The following is a 15,407-nucleotide window of genomic DNA, read 5'->3' on the forward strand; positions in this document are numbered from 1 at the left end:
TATTTCTACACGACTAATACTTACAAATGATATTGACCCAAAACCAATAATATAATATAAAATGTTTAACACCATTACTATGTGATGCGAAATACTACTTTAACCCTTAAACATCGTTCCTATTTACGTGCTTTGTGTTCGAACGGGGCTTGAACATATAGGGCGATTATAGCCAACTCTCTCATACTGATTGCTAATGCGTAGACTAAACTCGTATTATTAATCATACCTGAAAAGTTGATATTGCAATGATGAGCATTTTGCACAATCAAAATGTAGGCATTTAATAGCATGAAAGTGATAGTTTCGAAATAGTTAAAATGTGTATCTCAACATTTCGAAAATGTTCAATTTGACATTTTGTTTCGACGGCTTAACTATCGGAATTGACGGGAAGCATTTAATGGGTGTGATTGGAAGACATTTTTCATAATATCAAGTGTTGGTATCTTAATTTAAAAAAAAAATCTCAAGAACCAAGCCGAGTTAATGAATAATAATTTGAAAATTTTTAAATACATATGACTGTGTTGTATTTAACAATAAAAAAATAATAAGTTACGAGATAATAACATAAACAATTTGTAAATATCAATCTCCCAAAATGAAAGATGAACCGACTAATAATTTCTTCTTGTTGTTGGAATAGAGAAGATGTGAAGAAAGTAAGGGTTCTTTGTGTATAAAAATCAGTTTATACATTCATATGATTTTTTATTATTATTATTATTATTATTATTATTATTATTATTATTATTATTATTATTATTATTATTATTATTATACTTAACAATAATTTTTGGTATATTTTCAGAATTTGCAACATATATAAAAATGTCCCTTAAAATATTTAATCCATGTTTGATAAGAATTAAAATATAAATTTTAATTTAAATCAAAGTTAATAATTAATTTTAATTACATATTTGATATTTTATAAAATCCATAACTTTTAACTATATATTTCATTAATTTTTATCTGAATATGTTCAAAATTTAATTTTAATCACTACAGCTTGGCTCTCTATATATTGTACAAGTATTACGGTTCGCTGTCCGGTCCTAGGCCAAATGCATGTGTTCCATTAGACTATCATAATGCAAAACCAAACCCCGCCATTTTCCGCATCTCAGACAGAATTCTATGCATCCCTCCTCCAAACAAGCCTGAAAACCAACGACCCATTTACCATCAAACCAATCCATTGCCGCGTAATAAAGTACGGACTTCACTTAGGCGTGTACTTGATGAATAATCTGATGAATGCATACGCAAAAAAGGGGTTTATCCGCGATGCTCACCGAATATTTGATGAAATGCCTCTGAAAATTACATCTTCATATAACACACTTTTATCTGCATATGCTAAACAGGGCATGATATGCAAAGCTCGTTGTATCTTTCGTGAAATGCCCGATCCTGATTCTGTTTCTTGGACAGCGATGATTGTGGGATATAATCAATTAGGTCATTTTGCGACTGCTGTTTGGATGTTTTTGGAGATGATGAAACAGAAAATTCTGCCTACCCAATACACGGTTACTAATATTCTCGCGTCTTGTGCTGCCTATGAAGCTTTGGATATAGGCAGGAACGTTCACTCGTTTGTTATTAAACTTGGCCTCACTGGCTGTGTATCTGTAGCTAATTCTTTGGTAAATATGTATGCAAAGTCAGGTGACGTTGAGACCGCAGTTTTTGTTGTTGATAGAATTAAATTAAAGAACGTTTCAACTTGGAATGCCACAATATCATTGCATATGCAAATGGGTCAAGTAGACCTTGCACTGGCTCAGTTTGAGGAAATGACTGAACGTGATATTATTTCGTGGAATTCAATGATTGCAGGTTATAATCAGCATGGTTCTGATGTTGAAGCTCTGAATATGTTCTCAAAGATGCTCAGGGAATCTCGATTAAAGCCTGATAGATACACTCTGGCTAGTGTGCTGTCTGCTTGTGCAAATCTTGAGGAGTTAAAATCAGGGAAGCAAATACATGCTCACATCATTAGAAGCGAATTTGATACTGTGGGGCCAGTAGGGAATGCATTGATCTCCATGTACTCGAAAGGTGGCTGTATCAAAATAGCAGAAAAGATTTTAGAGCAGTTTGGAACATCCATTTTAAACGTTATAGCATTTACAGCCTTATTAGATAGCTACGTCAAGCTTGGTGATTTAGATCCTGCCAGACAGATTTTTGATTCATTAAAGGATCCTGATGTAGTTGCATGGACAGCTATGGTTGTTGGCTATGTGCAGAATGGCCTCAATGATGAAGCAATGACGCTCTTCAGATCAATGATCAAAGAAGGTCCAAGGCCTAATAGCTATACTCTGGCAGCTATGTTGAGTGTCAGTTCAAACTTGGCTTCTTTGAATCATGGTAAACAAATTCATGCAATTTCTGTAAAGTTGAGGGAAGCATCAGCGGTTTCTGTGAGCAATGCATTGATTAATATGTATGCTAAGGCTGGTAATATCAATTGTGCACGGAGGGTATTCAGCGTAATACAAATGAATAGAGATGCAATCTCTTGGACATCCATGATTCTGGCTTTAGCTCAACATGGGCACGGAGAGGAGGCCTTACAACTCTTTGAGAACATGCTGGAGATTGGTATTAGCCCAGACCATATAACTTATGTTGGTGTTCTTTCTGCCTGCACACATGTGGGATTGGTGGCTAAAGGTCGAAGTTACTATAAAATGATGAAAAATACCCATGGGATCGAACCCACCTCTAGCCACTGTGCTTGCATGATTGACATGTTTGGTCGTGCGGGATTGCTATGGGAAGCGCAAGATTTTATAGAGAACATGCCAATTGAACCAGATGTCATAGCTTGGGGTTCACTTTTAGCTTCTTGTAAAGTTCACAAAAATGTGGAGCTAGCGAAAATTGCTGCCGAAAGATTGCTTTCAATTGAACCTGATAATAGTGGGGCCTATTCAGCACTTGCTAATGTCTATTCAGCTTGTGGAAAATGGACTGAAGCCGCTCGGGTTAGAAAGTTGATGAAGGATAAGCAGGTGAAGAAAGAACAAGGAATCAGTTGGGTGCAAATCAAGACTGAAGTCCATGTCTTTGGTGCTGAAGATTTGCTTCACCCACAAAGAGATGCAGTTTATCAGATGATTGCAAAAATCTGGGAGGAGATTAAAAGAATGGGTTTTGTTCCTGATACTGCTTCAGTATTGCATGATCTTGATCAAGAATTGAAAGAGCAAATTCTTAAACGACACAGTGAAAAGCTCGCCATTGCATTCGCATTAATGAATACCCCAGATGGAACTACTTTAAGGATCATGAAAAACCTCAGAGTTTGTAATGACTGTCATTCAGCAATCAAATTCATTGCGAAACTTGTTGATAGAGAAATTATTGTTAGAGATGCTACACGTTTCCATCACTTTAAAGGGGGTTCATGTTCATGTCTTGATTATTGGTAAGTTTGGAATAATGTTATAAAGTATCCTTGTATGGATAGCAGAATGATTTGACAGTGGTTGAACGAGAATTGACAGACTTAAATGACGTTTGAAGCATAAATTTTTGGGATAGGCAGCAGTAGTTGCTGCAGATTCCGGTTCATGCACCAATTTGGATGATATTCTGAAGGTTTGCACCAGCTGAGGTGGAAGAATCTGGAATGGTCAATGAAGTCGTGGCCCTTCAAGAATTTTCTTGTTCAAGGTGAATACTTTTTGATTCTGTGATGGTGTATCTTCACCTGGGCTCAAAGAAGTGGATGCTTCAAACATGAGATGAACTGTAAACGTGTTTCTGCTCATTTTGATGTTTCTTGCAGTAATTGGGTCATATTTTTATAGAAACTTGAAGCAGCTGAAGTAGAATCTTTTATGGTAAATAATGTTGATATTCGTCTTGCCCAAGGAATTGCTGAAGCACTACAACTTCAAATCCCAGCAAATATTGCAGGGCATACAGGGACAATTATAGCTACCTTAAGGAAAAAATGTGGTATGCTAGGAGTAGTTGTCTTTACATTACACTACCAATCTTTATATAAAAAGTAGTTAATGTCAATATCTTTCCCGAGTAAACATATAGGTGGAAAGATGGATGAAAAATATTCGCCAAATTTATCGTTGAAAATCACTAATATTCTGTATGTTTTATCAGCAAAATCAATCTTTTTGTTTATTAAGGGCGTAACATAAATGGTTTAAATTATAAATAGATATATATGAGTGGTGGATAAGTGGATAATACTTGTGGGATTCTTGAAATGTGTGAATTAAAAGTAGTTTGACAGTTTATAAACATTAGCCAAACATTGAACATCAGACATTACCTGTTATTGCTATCAGTTTCACTAATGTTTCATGTCATTCTATGCAGGGACAGGATAGGATCCTCTTTTTTCCCATTTGTCCAGAGGTCTTAATGACTCGCATATGGCTCTCATGACATTTGGATTTTGCATTTAGAGCTATTAGCAGCAAACGGGACATGCTGCAAGAATGATGCTAGTGCAGGGAAATAAACCTAAACGAAGCAAGGCAATTGAATAACATTATGCCCTTGATTTTGGGGAGCTGCAGATAATCACTGGTCTCTATATGTACATGGCAATATTTTATATGCAGCATTGAATTGGACTAAAGAGTGTAATACTAAAAATTTTAGTTTTTTTTATTTTTTTTTAATGTGTCTAGTACTTTACAGTCCACCTCTATCAAACGCTCATCAAATTCTTCATACCGCCAACTGCCAAAGTGTAACTGTTCAAATGCAGTATGGTGTACATGGTCTTGTTGCCTACATTCTTCTTATCACCGATTGTAGTGGCATAAAGTTTGTTGTTTTTTGAATATCTTCAAAGAAGATGTGTACACCATATTTTTCTTCATTTTGCAATTGTTTTTGGCATCTAACAAAATTTTCTGCTAATTAAATGCTGTTGAAATTTACATACAATAATAATGGCTATTAAAATTTATGGAAATATATTAACCGTAAGCTAGAAGGCAGGTGAAATTTAGCCCTTGATTGGTTTACCTAAAAATCAGATATTTTTTAGTAGATTTTGATAAAATGTGATAACATATGTAATTGAAAAGTTGATAAAAGTTGTTAGTCTCAAAAAATATGTGATTGAAAATAAGTTAGAAAAATTAGGGTCAAACATGAACTTTGTTTGGTTTCTTGATTTGATATGATGAAGCTGAATCTTTAGAAGGGAGAAATAAATTAAAGAATTTACATTCTGTGTTGGTCAATCTTGATTTATATCTTCATTTTGAAGAATAAAAGTGTTGGAATGTACAAACCTAAGTTATTCCCTTTAATCTTGCTTCCCAAGTTCAATATCAGAGTTCGTTTTCAGTGAAATTCACTAGTTTAATTAATTTGTATTTCTCAAGTTTAAATCAATCATATTTAGCCCTTGTTTGAACTCCATTATTTACAAATCACATTTCAATTACACGTTGTCTCGTAAAATAATTTTACGCATAAATCTATTATAAATAATATAATTGGTGAATGATAATTATACACCTATAGTTTTATTTTTTTATTATCGCTGTATTCCTAATCCTTCCCTATAAATATGGTTTTGGTCATCAATAAAACACATACAAATCTATTAACTCTCTATTTTATAATACGTTATCAACATGAAAACTTAATTCTTCAAAGTGTAGTGAAGTTAGTAATTTTTTTAAAACATAATCATTTATCACATATATCAAAATTAGTTTGATAACATGTGAATTTTATATGCTCCCATTTGGCCCCCATTTTGTGGGAAAATTAATGGGTGGAATAATTATTTTTTTTTATAAAAATGAGTGGTTGAAAAAAAAAATATTTTTGATTTATGTGTAATATTATTTTATGGTAGATTGTGTGATTAAAAATAAAAGAGAGAAAAATGAAATGTAATGAAATAAAAATTAATGGGCCAAACGGGATATACAATCTGCCATAGTTTGTGTCCAGCCACAATGATTATGTGAAATAGTTCTCTTTCGCAATGATTATGTGATCATTTTCTGCCACAATTTTTTTCTTGTACTCCCAACTTCTTGCTTTTATTAGTTCGATTTCTCTTAATTAATTTTCTTGTTGCAATGATTACTTGATAATTTTCTCTTAATAATTTCTCTTAATTCCCGGTCAATGTATTTGTTTTTGTCTCTTAATATTTCTACCAACACATGTTTACACCCAACTTTTTGCCCAACTTTTGTTTTTTTTCATTCGTTATTATCTTCCTAATAGATTGAAAATTAAATACCTTACCGTGAAAGATCCACAGGTTCTTTAAAAAAAATGACTGAAAGATTTGATCATCAGAAAAATGTAGTCCTCGTCAAAGCCTATTATGTATGTGACGTAGCGGAAGATTATAGGTAAGATAAACAATCACAAAATGAGAAAACTCTCAAGAAAAATTTTATGGAATTCAATAACTGTCATCTCAAAGGGCTTACAACGCCTTAAATAGAAAAATCTAACAAAATTCAAAAAATATAATAAAAAAGATATTTTTCCAAAAATAGGAAAATATGAGATAATTACTAAGATGAAAAATCCTTATTTTAAGAATCATCCTCCAATAAACGGAATACAAATCCGAATTTTATGGAAAGATATATTGCAAAAATAAAAATTATCATAAATAGCAAAAATGCCTAAACGATGGATTTTACCCAAAATTGGCCTTGCATCAGGGCCAAAGGCTCTGTGTTTTATTCATTAGCTCGATTCCGATCGAATTAGACTAACAATTCGCTAAAAACGAACCAACCCGACGTTATTATGAAATCAAAAAAATATTATTTTGTCTTGTGACGGTCCCATTTTATCATAAACTCTAATCTCTTATACACTTCATCAATATGGATGCATCTTCGCTTGCATGATTTCAAAACTATTAGTGAGTATAATTCTGAATTGTTCAGAATATGTTCAAAATTGCCTTTGTGTGGAAAAAAATTACTGATGAAGATATATTGAAGAAAACGTTTTCACCTTTCATGCTTCAAATGTGCTGGTTTAGAAGCAACATCATGAGTATAATTTCAAAAAGTAATCAGAACTCATGTTTTGCCTATTTGTAGCTTAACAAAATAATGATGGGCCAAAATAGAAAGAAGTCATACAGGTAGAATTGAATTCTCTAGAGAAACGAAAAGTGATTGAAATCGTAATTTTAGCACTTAAAAACTACCGCAAGTGTACGGTTCGTAACAAGTAATAAAGTGGATTTTTAAAAGTCTGAATATCGTCTCTCAGAGATTGAGTAGTTAAATTCTATTTAATCTAGCCTTAATCGAATCTAATTGAGTGAAAATGTGATCTAAGTGCAAAAAACCCCAATTTCAACTAAAAACCCTAATTTCAAAACCCTAATTTCAATTGAAAACCCTAATTTCTCAATTAGAAACCCTAATTTCGAAATTTCTCTAATTAAACGACTTAAACATTCAAGTAAATGAAATTAAGCAAGTTTAAAAGCTAATTTATTAAAATGAATCAAATTAAAGTCACTAGGATCACGAATCCCTAATTGAAGTTATAAAAATCCTAATTTCATAAAATTAATGATTCGATGAAAATTTGCCAATTCAATGTTCCTATTCTATCCAATATACTCTCTCGATATATATTAGACCTATTCTTGCACACCATCAGCCTATATCTCTATGGATGATGCAAACATACAAGAATGCATGTAGTTTTGTGAACAATTTAAGAATTACATAAAGCATAGGGGTATATCTCTATCCCCTATCGGACCCTATGTTAATTTACACCTTATCGAACCTATTCCACTTCTCTCGAATGTAAGAAACAAGTCATCAATACTCACACAATCATTGGCCACTAATTGCGGAAGAAAATTAATGCATGTAAATCAATCAAAATATCCAACGAATCTTTATATCAAGTTCATGAAATATAGAATTAAAATAACAAACAACGGTTCATCGATCACCTAGTAATTAAAACCCTAGCCTAGAAGATTCATAATTACAGAAAACAAAACGAAATTAATAACTAGAAGGAATAACACCCGTATGAAAGTTCTTGAAATTTGAATTCTTGAACAAAACCTTGAAAACCCCTTTGAATCCTTGTGAAATCGGCTTCAAGTTTGTGTTCCTTGTCTCCAAAAGTTGTATTCTTCTTCTCCCTGGACGTTCTGCCCTTTTTCTGATGAATTTTGACTTTTATATCATGTCCCCACGGAGCCCCGAAAGAGTTTCAATTAAAAACACGATTTCAGAATTTTTTATCGCACTTAAAGCCATGCGGCCGCATGGTGTTAAACCATGCGGTTGCATGGTTCTATTTTTCAGCTCATTTGGATCCCTGCAATACCCTGTGCGGCCGCAAGGAATTATAACCATGCGGCCGCATGGTTATAAAATTTTTCCTCCAGACAGTTTTCAGTATTTTGGTCATAACTTTCTCTCCCGATCTTTGATTGAAGTGATTCAAAGTGCATTGGGAAGAAAACTCAAAGATGTACACTTTTGATAGAAATAGGCTTCCTCAAATTCTAATGTTTACTATGCCAAAAATGAATCTTAAGTAGAGACTCAAAATCACGAGCATAACTTTTTCGTTTGAAATTTGATATTTGATAATACTTCGACCATATTTCACCTCTTGACTCCTTTCCTCATCCGATTGAACTTTAACACTCTTGAAATCTGGATGCATGTGATATAATCACCTTTGCGAATATTTGTTGAAGAGATGTTACAAAAATGACGATATCTATCCATGTATTTTCATAAAGAAAATAAATGTAAGATTTGCATTTGTGACAGTTCATATTGATGATTTAAATTTAAGTGTAACTCTTGAAGAGCTCAACAAATTGTAGATTATTTGAAAAGAGTAATGCTATTATATTCGCTCACTGTGGTAATCACCTTATGTGGCATCCTACATAATGGTTTGTGATTTGATATATTAATGTGATAGTTTTTTTTGGCTACATATATCAAATCACTAACTGTGATATCCATGCCACGTAAGGTGAATGCGATAATGAGTGATTGCAAATAACATTATTCATTTGAAAAATGAATTTTAAGGTGAAAGATTTGAATAAAAATCAAATTTTGTCTTGAGCTGCAGATTGAACATTTTTCAAAAGGATTTTTTTTTTTTAATCAACGACAAAAATCTTAACACGTTTTTATATGGATTATATAAATCCATTGGTATCACATGTAGTTGTTCGATCAGGATATAAATGAGTTTTGTACGGAAGAGAAATGAAAACAATGAAATTACAAGATACAAAGTTCGACTCGCACTTTAAGGTTTCCCACAAAGACCTGAAATTGATTACGATGAAACATATTCTCCCATAATAGATACTAATTTTTTCATATTTTTAAATAGTTTGACTGTATTCTAAAGGCTCAACATGTGCTTTATGAGTTTAGTAATTGTCTATTTGTATGATTCATTTAATAGTGACATATATATATATATATATAGAGTCTACTTGAAGTATGGAGAAAATGTTCTTTGTTCTAAAGTAGCATATTTTAGTAAAATTGGAATATTAACCTATCTTGCAAACTGCACTTGACTTGATATATATATATATAGAGTCTACTTGAAGTATGGAGAAAATGTTCTTTGTTCTAAAGTAGCATATTTTAGTAAAATTGGAATATTAACCTATCTTGCAAACTGCACTTGACTTGATATATATATATATAGAGTCTACTTGAAGTATGGAGAAAATGTTCTTTGTTCTAAAGTAGCATATTTTAGTAAAATTGGAATATTAACCTATCTTGCAAACTGCACTTGACTTGATATATATATATATAGAGTCTACTTGAAGTATGGAGAAAATGTTCTTTGTTCTAAAGTAGCATATTTTAGTAAAATTGGAATATTAACCTATCTTGCAAACTGCACTTGACTTGATATATATATATATAGAGTCTACTTGAAGTATGGAGAAAATGTTCTTTGTTCTAAAGTAGCATATTTTAGTAAAATTGGAATATTAACCTATCTTGCAAACTGCACTTGACTTGATATATATATATATAGAGTCTACTTGAAGTATGGAGAAAATGTTCTTTGTTCTAAAGTAGCATATTTTAGTAAAATTGGAATATTAACCTATCTTGCAAACTGCACTTGACTTGATATATATATATATAGAGTCTACTTGAAGTATGGAGAAAATGTTCTTTGTTCTAAAGTAGCATATTTTAGTAAAATTGGAATATTAACCTATCTTGCAAACTGCACTTGACTTGATATATATATATATAGAGTCTACTTGAAGTATGGAGAAAATGTTCTTTGTTCTAAAGTAGCATATTTTAGTAAAATTGGAATATTAACCTATCTTGCAAACTGCACTTGACTTGATATATATATATATAGAGTCTACTTGAAGTATGGAGAAAATGTTCTTTGTTCTAAAGTAGCATATTTTAGTAAAATTGGAATATTAACCTATCTTGCAAACTGCACTTGACTTGATATATATATATATAGAGTCTACTTGAAGTATGGAGAAAATGTTCTTTGTTCTAAAGTAGCATATTTTAGTAAAATTGGAATATTAACCTATCTTGCAAACTGCACTTGACTTGATATATATATATATAGAGTCTACTTGAAGTATGGAGAAAATGTTCTTTGTTCTAAAGTAGCATATTTTAGTAAAATTGGAATATTAACCTATCTTGCAAACTGCACTTGACTTGATATATATATATATAGAGTCTACTTGAAGTATGGAGAAAATGTTCTTTGTTCTAAAGTAGCATATTTTAGTAAAATTGGAATATTAACCTATCTTGCAAACTGCACTTGACTTGATATATATATATATAGAGTCTACTTGAAGTATGGAGAAAATGTTCTTTGTTCTAAAGTAGCATATTTTAGTAAAATTGGAATATTAACCTATCTTGCAAACTGCACTTGACTTGATATATATATATATAGAGTCTACTTGAAGTATGGAGAAAATGTTCTTTGTTCTAAAGTAGCATATTTTAGTAAAATTGGAATATTAACCTATCTTGCAAACTGCACTTGACTTGATATATATATATATAGAGTCTACTTGAAGTATGGAGAAAATGTTCTTTGTTCTAAAGTAGCATATTTTAGTAAAATTGGAATATTAACCTATCTTGCAAACTGCACTTGACTTGATATATATATATATAGAGTCTACTTGAAGTATGGAGAAAATGTTCTTTGTTCTAAAGTAGCATATTTTAGTAAAATTGGAATATTAACCTATCTTGCAAACTGCACTTGACTTGATATATATATATATAGAGTCTACTTGAAGTATGGAGAAAATGTTCTTTGTTCTAAAGTAGCATATTTTAGTAAAATTGGAATATTAACCTATCTTGCAAACTGCACTTGACTTGATATATATATATATAGAGTCTACTTGAAGTATGGAGAAAATGTTCTTTGTTCTAAAGTAGCATATTTTAGTAAAATTGGAATATTAACCTATCTTGCAAACTGCACTTGACTTGATATATATATATATAGAGTCTACTTGAAGTATGGAGAAAATGTTCTTTGTTCTAAAGTAGCATATTTTAGTAAAATTGGAATATTAACCTATCTTGCAAACTGCACTTGACTTGATATATATATATATAGAGTCTACTTGAAGTATGGAGAAAATGTTCTTTGTTCTAAAGTAGCATATTTTAGTAAAATTGGAATATTAACCTATCTTGCAAACTGCACTTGACTTGATATATATATATATAGAGTCTACTTGAAGTATGGAGAAAATGTTCTTTGTTCTAAAGTAGCATATTTTAGTAAAATTGGAATATTAACCTATCTTGCAAACTGCACTTGACTTGATATATATATATATAGAGTCTACTTGAAGTATGGAGAAAATGTTCTTTGTTCTAAAGTAGCATATTTTAGTAAAATTGGAATATTAACCTATCTTGCAAACTGCACTTGACTTGATATATATATATATAGAGTCTACTTGAAGTATGGAGAAAATGTTCTTTGTTCTAAAGTAGCATATTTTAGTAAAATTGGAATATTAACCTATCTTGCAAACTGCACTTGACTTGATATATATATATATAGAGTCTACTTGAAGTATGGAGAAAATGTTCTTTGTTCTAAAGTAGCATATTTTAGTAAAATTGGAATATTAACCTATCTTGCAAACTGCACTTGACTTGATATATATATATATAGAGTCTACTTGAAGTATGGAGAAAATGTTCTTTGTTCTAAAGTAGCATATTTTAGTAAAATTGGAATATTAACCTATCTTGCAAACTGCACTTGACTTGATATATATATATATAGAGTCTACTTGAAGTATGGAGAAAATGTTCTTTGTTCTAAAGTAGCATATTTTAGTAAAATTGGAATATTAACCTATCTTGCAAACTGCACTTGACTTGATATATATATATATATATATATATATATATATATATATATAGTCTACTTGAAGTATGGAGAAAATGTTCTTTGTTCTAAAGTAGCATATTTTAGTAAAATTGGAATATTAACCTATCTTGCAAATTGCACTTGACTCGTCATAACTTTTTTTGTAAGTCTCTTTGCAAGATATAGTTTTATACCAGCTCAAAGACATTAAAATGACGTTAAACATATTATTCGTTACCTGAAAGATACTACTAATTTGTGATTATTATATTCTCAAAAGTTGGGATTTGGCTTAGTGATATATGTAGATGCAGGTAATTTTTTGATTCACATAAAATTATATCGTAAACAGGATATGTGTTTACACATGAATGAACAATTACATTATGGATATCTATGAAACAAATCTTGATAATAACAAAAGATAGTCCAACAATTTTATACGAAATATAGCGTAGTTTGTATTGCACAACTCGAAGGAAGTTATATCAAAGGACGAGGTAAAGCATATTTTTCTAAAATTCTCTCATACACATGAGTTTGAGAAGAATGATAATATTGATGTTCAACAAATTCGCTCAAATGACAATGTAACTGATTTATTCACAAAAGCACTATCGATATCTAATTCAAAAAAATTGGTTCATGAGATTGGAATACGTCGACTCAAAATTTTTTAGTGATCAACGTTAAGGGAGTAGTTGTACTCTTTTTCCTTTTCTTAAGTTTTATCCCATCGGATTCTCTTGACAAGATTTTAATAAGCAACATTTATTTTTAATATTCCAAAATAATTGTACCATTTTTCCTTCATTTGATATTTTTGTGTTATTGAATTTTTATCAAACAAGATTTTAATTATGTGGATGTTTTGTAATGTGTCATTCAAAGAGAGTGTTGTAAATAATATGATTAGTGAATGACAATTATATCCTTACAGCCCTAATTTTTATTACCATTATATCCCTTATCATTCCCTATAAACATGAATTTTTGATTCTAAGTAGAACACACTCAAGTTTATTGACTTTTATTCTTTCTTCTTTTTTCTCTTTCTTTTATTACAAAATTTAAAATTTGTTATTATTTTTTAACTACACATTCTTAAAAAAATTATTATTTAAAAACACATTTTAACTCAAAAATGGGTTTCAAACAAGAGCTTAGTTAAGTCAACTCATATCGTTGTGTAAATCTGATAACGTTATTGAAACTTAATTTTCGTAACTTTGTTGTCCCATTAAACAACATATTGGAATTTTCAGCTAACAAAATGTTGGGCTGTGATGCCAATATGATCAGTCCAAAATATAGGCAATGATGATAAAAATCCAGGCCCAACAGATAAAGAGCAGATTGATCCACTCTTTGATACCTAGGCGACCCGCTTAACCGAGCCCAATAACCGGCCCATTCTCATAGTTGCTCTGAGACCTTTGATCGACCCGTTAATCTGATGGCTAATGATTTCTACAATAAATATACCCTTTTCTCTTGACCTGGGGTTGGAAGTCGTCATTTTCATTTTTCTCTCTTCTGTGAGCCGTGTTTCTGAAACCTTCACAAGGGTTTTTTGGTTTTGTTCTTCTTCGACCTCTCTGTGTGAGATTCTGAAGAATCATCTCTGTGATATTCATTCCTTGAGTGATTCTTCTCTATGTGAGTGATTTGTGTCGAAGTGGTTTGTTCAGTTTGTGTCCTGTTGAAGTAACTTTGTAGCTTTGGGATGGTGAGGGCTTGCGATTGAGATTTGGTGTCTCTGTGATGTTATAAATGGGGTCTTTGGTCTGAGCCTAAAAGGATCTTCACTCGGTGCTGTGGTCTTAGAGGATTTATGTAAATGGTACATATTAGATGTACTATTTCTGATTAGTGAATAATACAAAATTGTGTTACCATTACAAAGATCTTCAGTCAGCGAGATTGAACTAATCATCTGAAAATTCAATTAAAGACTACAGCAATAATGAAAGAATGTCTATTTTGGATTTAACTTGTAAACACAATATATACACTGAAAACTTATCCAAACAATCAACATTAAAAGCAATGGCGTGCAAAACACTGTCACAAACCAAAAATCTCTTGTAAGTGGAATCTTTTTGATAGAGACAATCTCCATTATTATTACAAAATACAAACAAAAGCCCCACCCCCTCGATTACAAAAGACAGCCTCCAATTTTGATTCGTACTATAATCCCACAAATCATTCCATGACATTATTAGGGATTTTTTTTTTCCTTAAAAAATTATTATGCGCCTATTAATAGAAAAATAAATTATATTTGAATGAAATATTTATGTTTATTATGCAATTTCAAATAAAAAGGTAACACAATTATGATTAGGTAATTCCCACTTTTGCCAATTTTATTGTTTTAGATGATCTTTGCCATATACGTTTAAACTATCCATCTTGATATACAATTAAATCATTCTCATTTGTAATATGTAACAAAGTAACACATTTCCTAAGATGTTAATTTTTTATAAATCATAGTTTATTTTACAATAATTTTTTTCTTGCCGTTGAAAAAAGTTGAATTTAAGGTGTGGTTGATTGAAAAATTTACAATGAAAATTGGCCTTTTGAATTTTACTTTTACACGTTCATTTATAAATCTTTCTAAATTGAGATGTTCTCAAATGAGAATTTAGTTTATTTTAATGAAATTCAAATTCATTAAAATTTAGGTATCTTCAATTGAGATTTTAATGAAATTTAAGTAGGTAGTTGATTTACAAATCTTTCGTTAACACAGATATTATAAAAGATTTGGATGGATTTCAAGATTAAAAATACATATAATTAATTTTTTGAAATTTTACCATATTTGATGAGATTCTTATGAAATTTGTGAAAATTTATTCAAATCCACGAAATTTATTAGGATTTATAATATTTTAAAATTCACAGAAGTTTTAGTTGAGCATATGCCGGTATTAGAATTGAGGGTAAAATAATTTAA

At 30.9% G+C, this 15,407-nt stretch overlaps 1 protein-coding gene across 2 annotated transcripts; it reads left to right on the forward strand.

The window, feature by feature from the left end:
- Window positions 1–1,047: 1,047 nt before the first annotated feature.
- On the forward strand, window positions 1,048–4,823 carry LOC111373089 (pentatricopeptide repeat-containing protein At2g22070). 2 transcript variants are annotated; one of them, XM_022995559.1, is made up of 2 exons: window positions 1,048–3,988; window positions 4,370–4,823. In XM_022995559.1, the coding sequence occupies exon 1, from the start codon at window positions 1,099–1,101 to the stop codon at window positions 3,454–3,456; it is 2,358 nt and encodes a 785-aa protein (XP_022851327.1). In that variant the 5' UTR covers window positions 1,048–1,098; the 3' UTR covers window positions 3,457–3,988; window positions 4,370–4,823. The 2 variants fall into 2 exon arrangements, with proteins under 2 accessions (XP_022851327.1, XP_022851328.1); XM_022995560.1 differs by having other exon boundaries at window positions 1,048–3,700.
- The last annotated feature ends 10,584 nt before the right edge of the window (window positions 4,824–15,407 follow it).

This window comes from Olea europaea, unplaced genomic scaffold (assembly GCF_002742605.1).
Source record: "Olea europaea var. sylvestris unplaced genomic scaffold, O_europaea_v1 scaffold1069, whole genome shotgun sequence".
Classification (NCBI taxonomy): domain Eukaryota; kingdom Viridiplantae; phylum Streptophyta; class Magnoliopsida; order Lamiales; family Oleaceae; genus Olea; species Olea europaea.

Bases quoted from the DNA above. Each gene is read 5' to 3' on its own strand.
- LOC111373089 (XM_022995559.1), top strand. From the start codon at position 1,099: ATGCAAAACCAAACCCCGCCATTTTCCGCATCTCAGACAGAATTCTAT.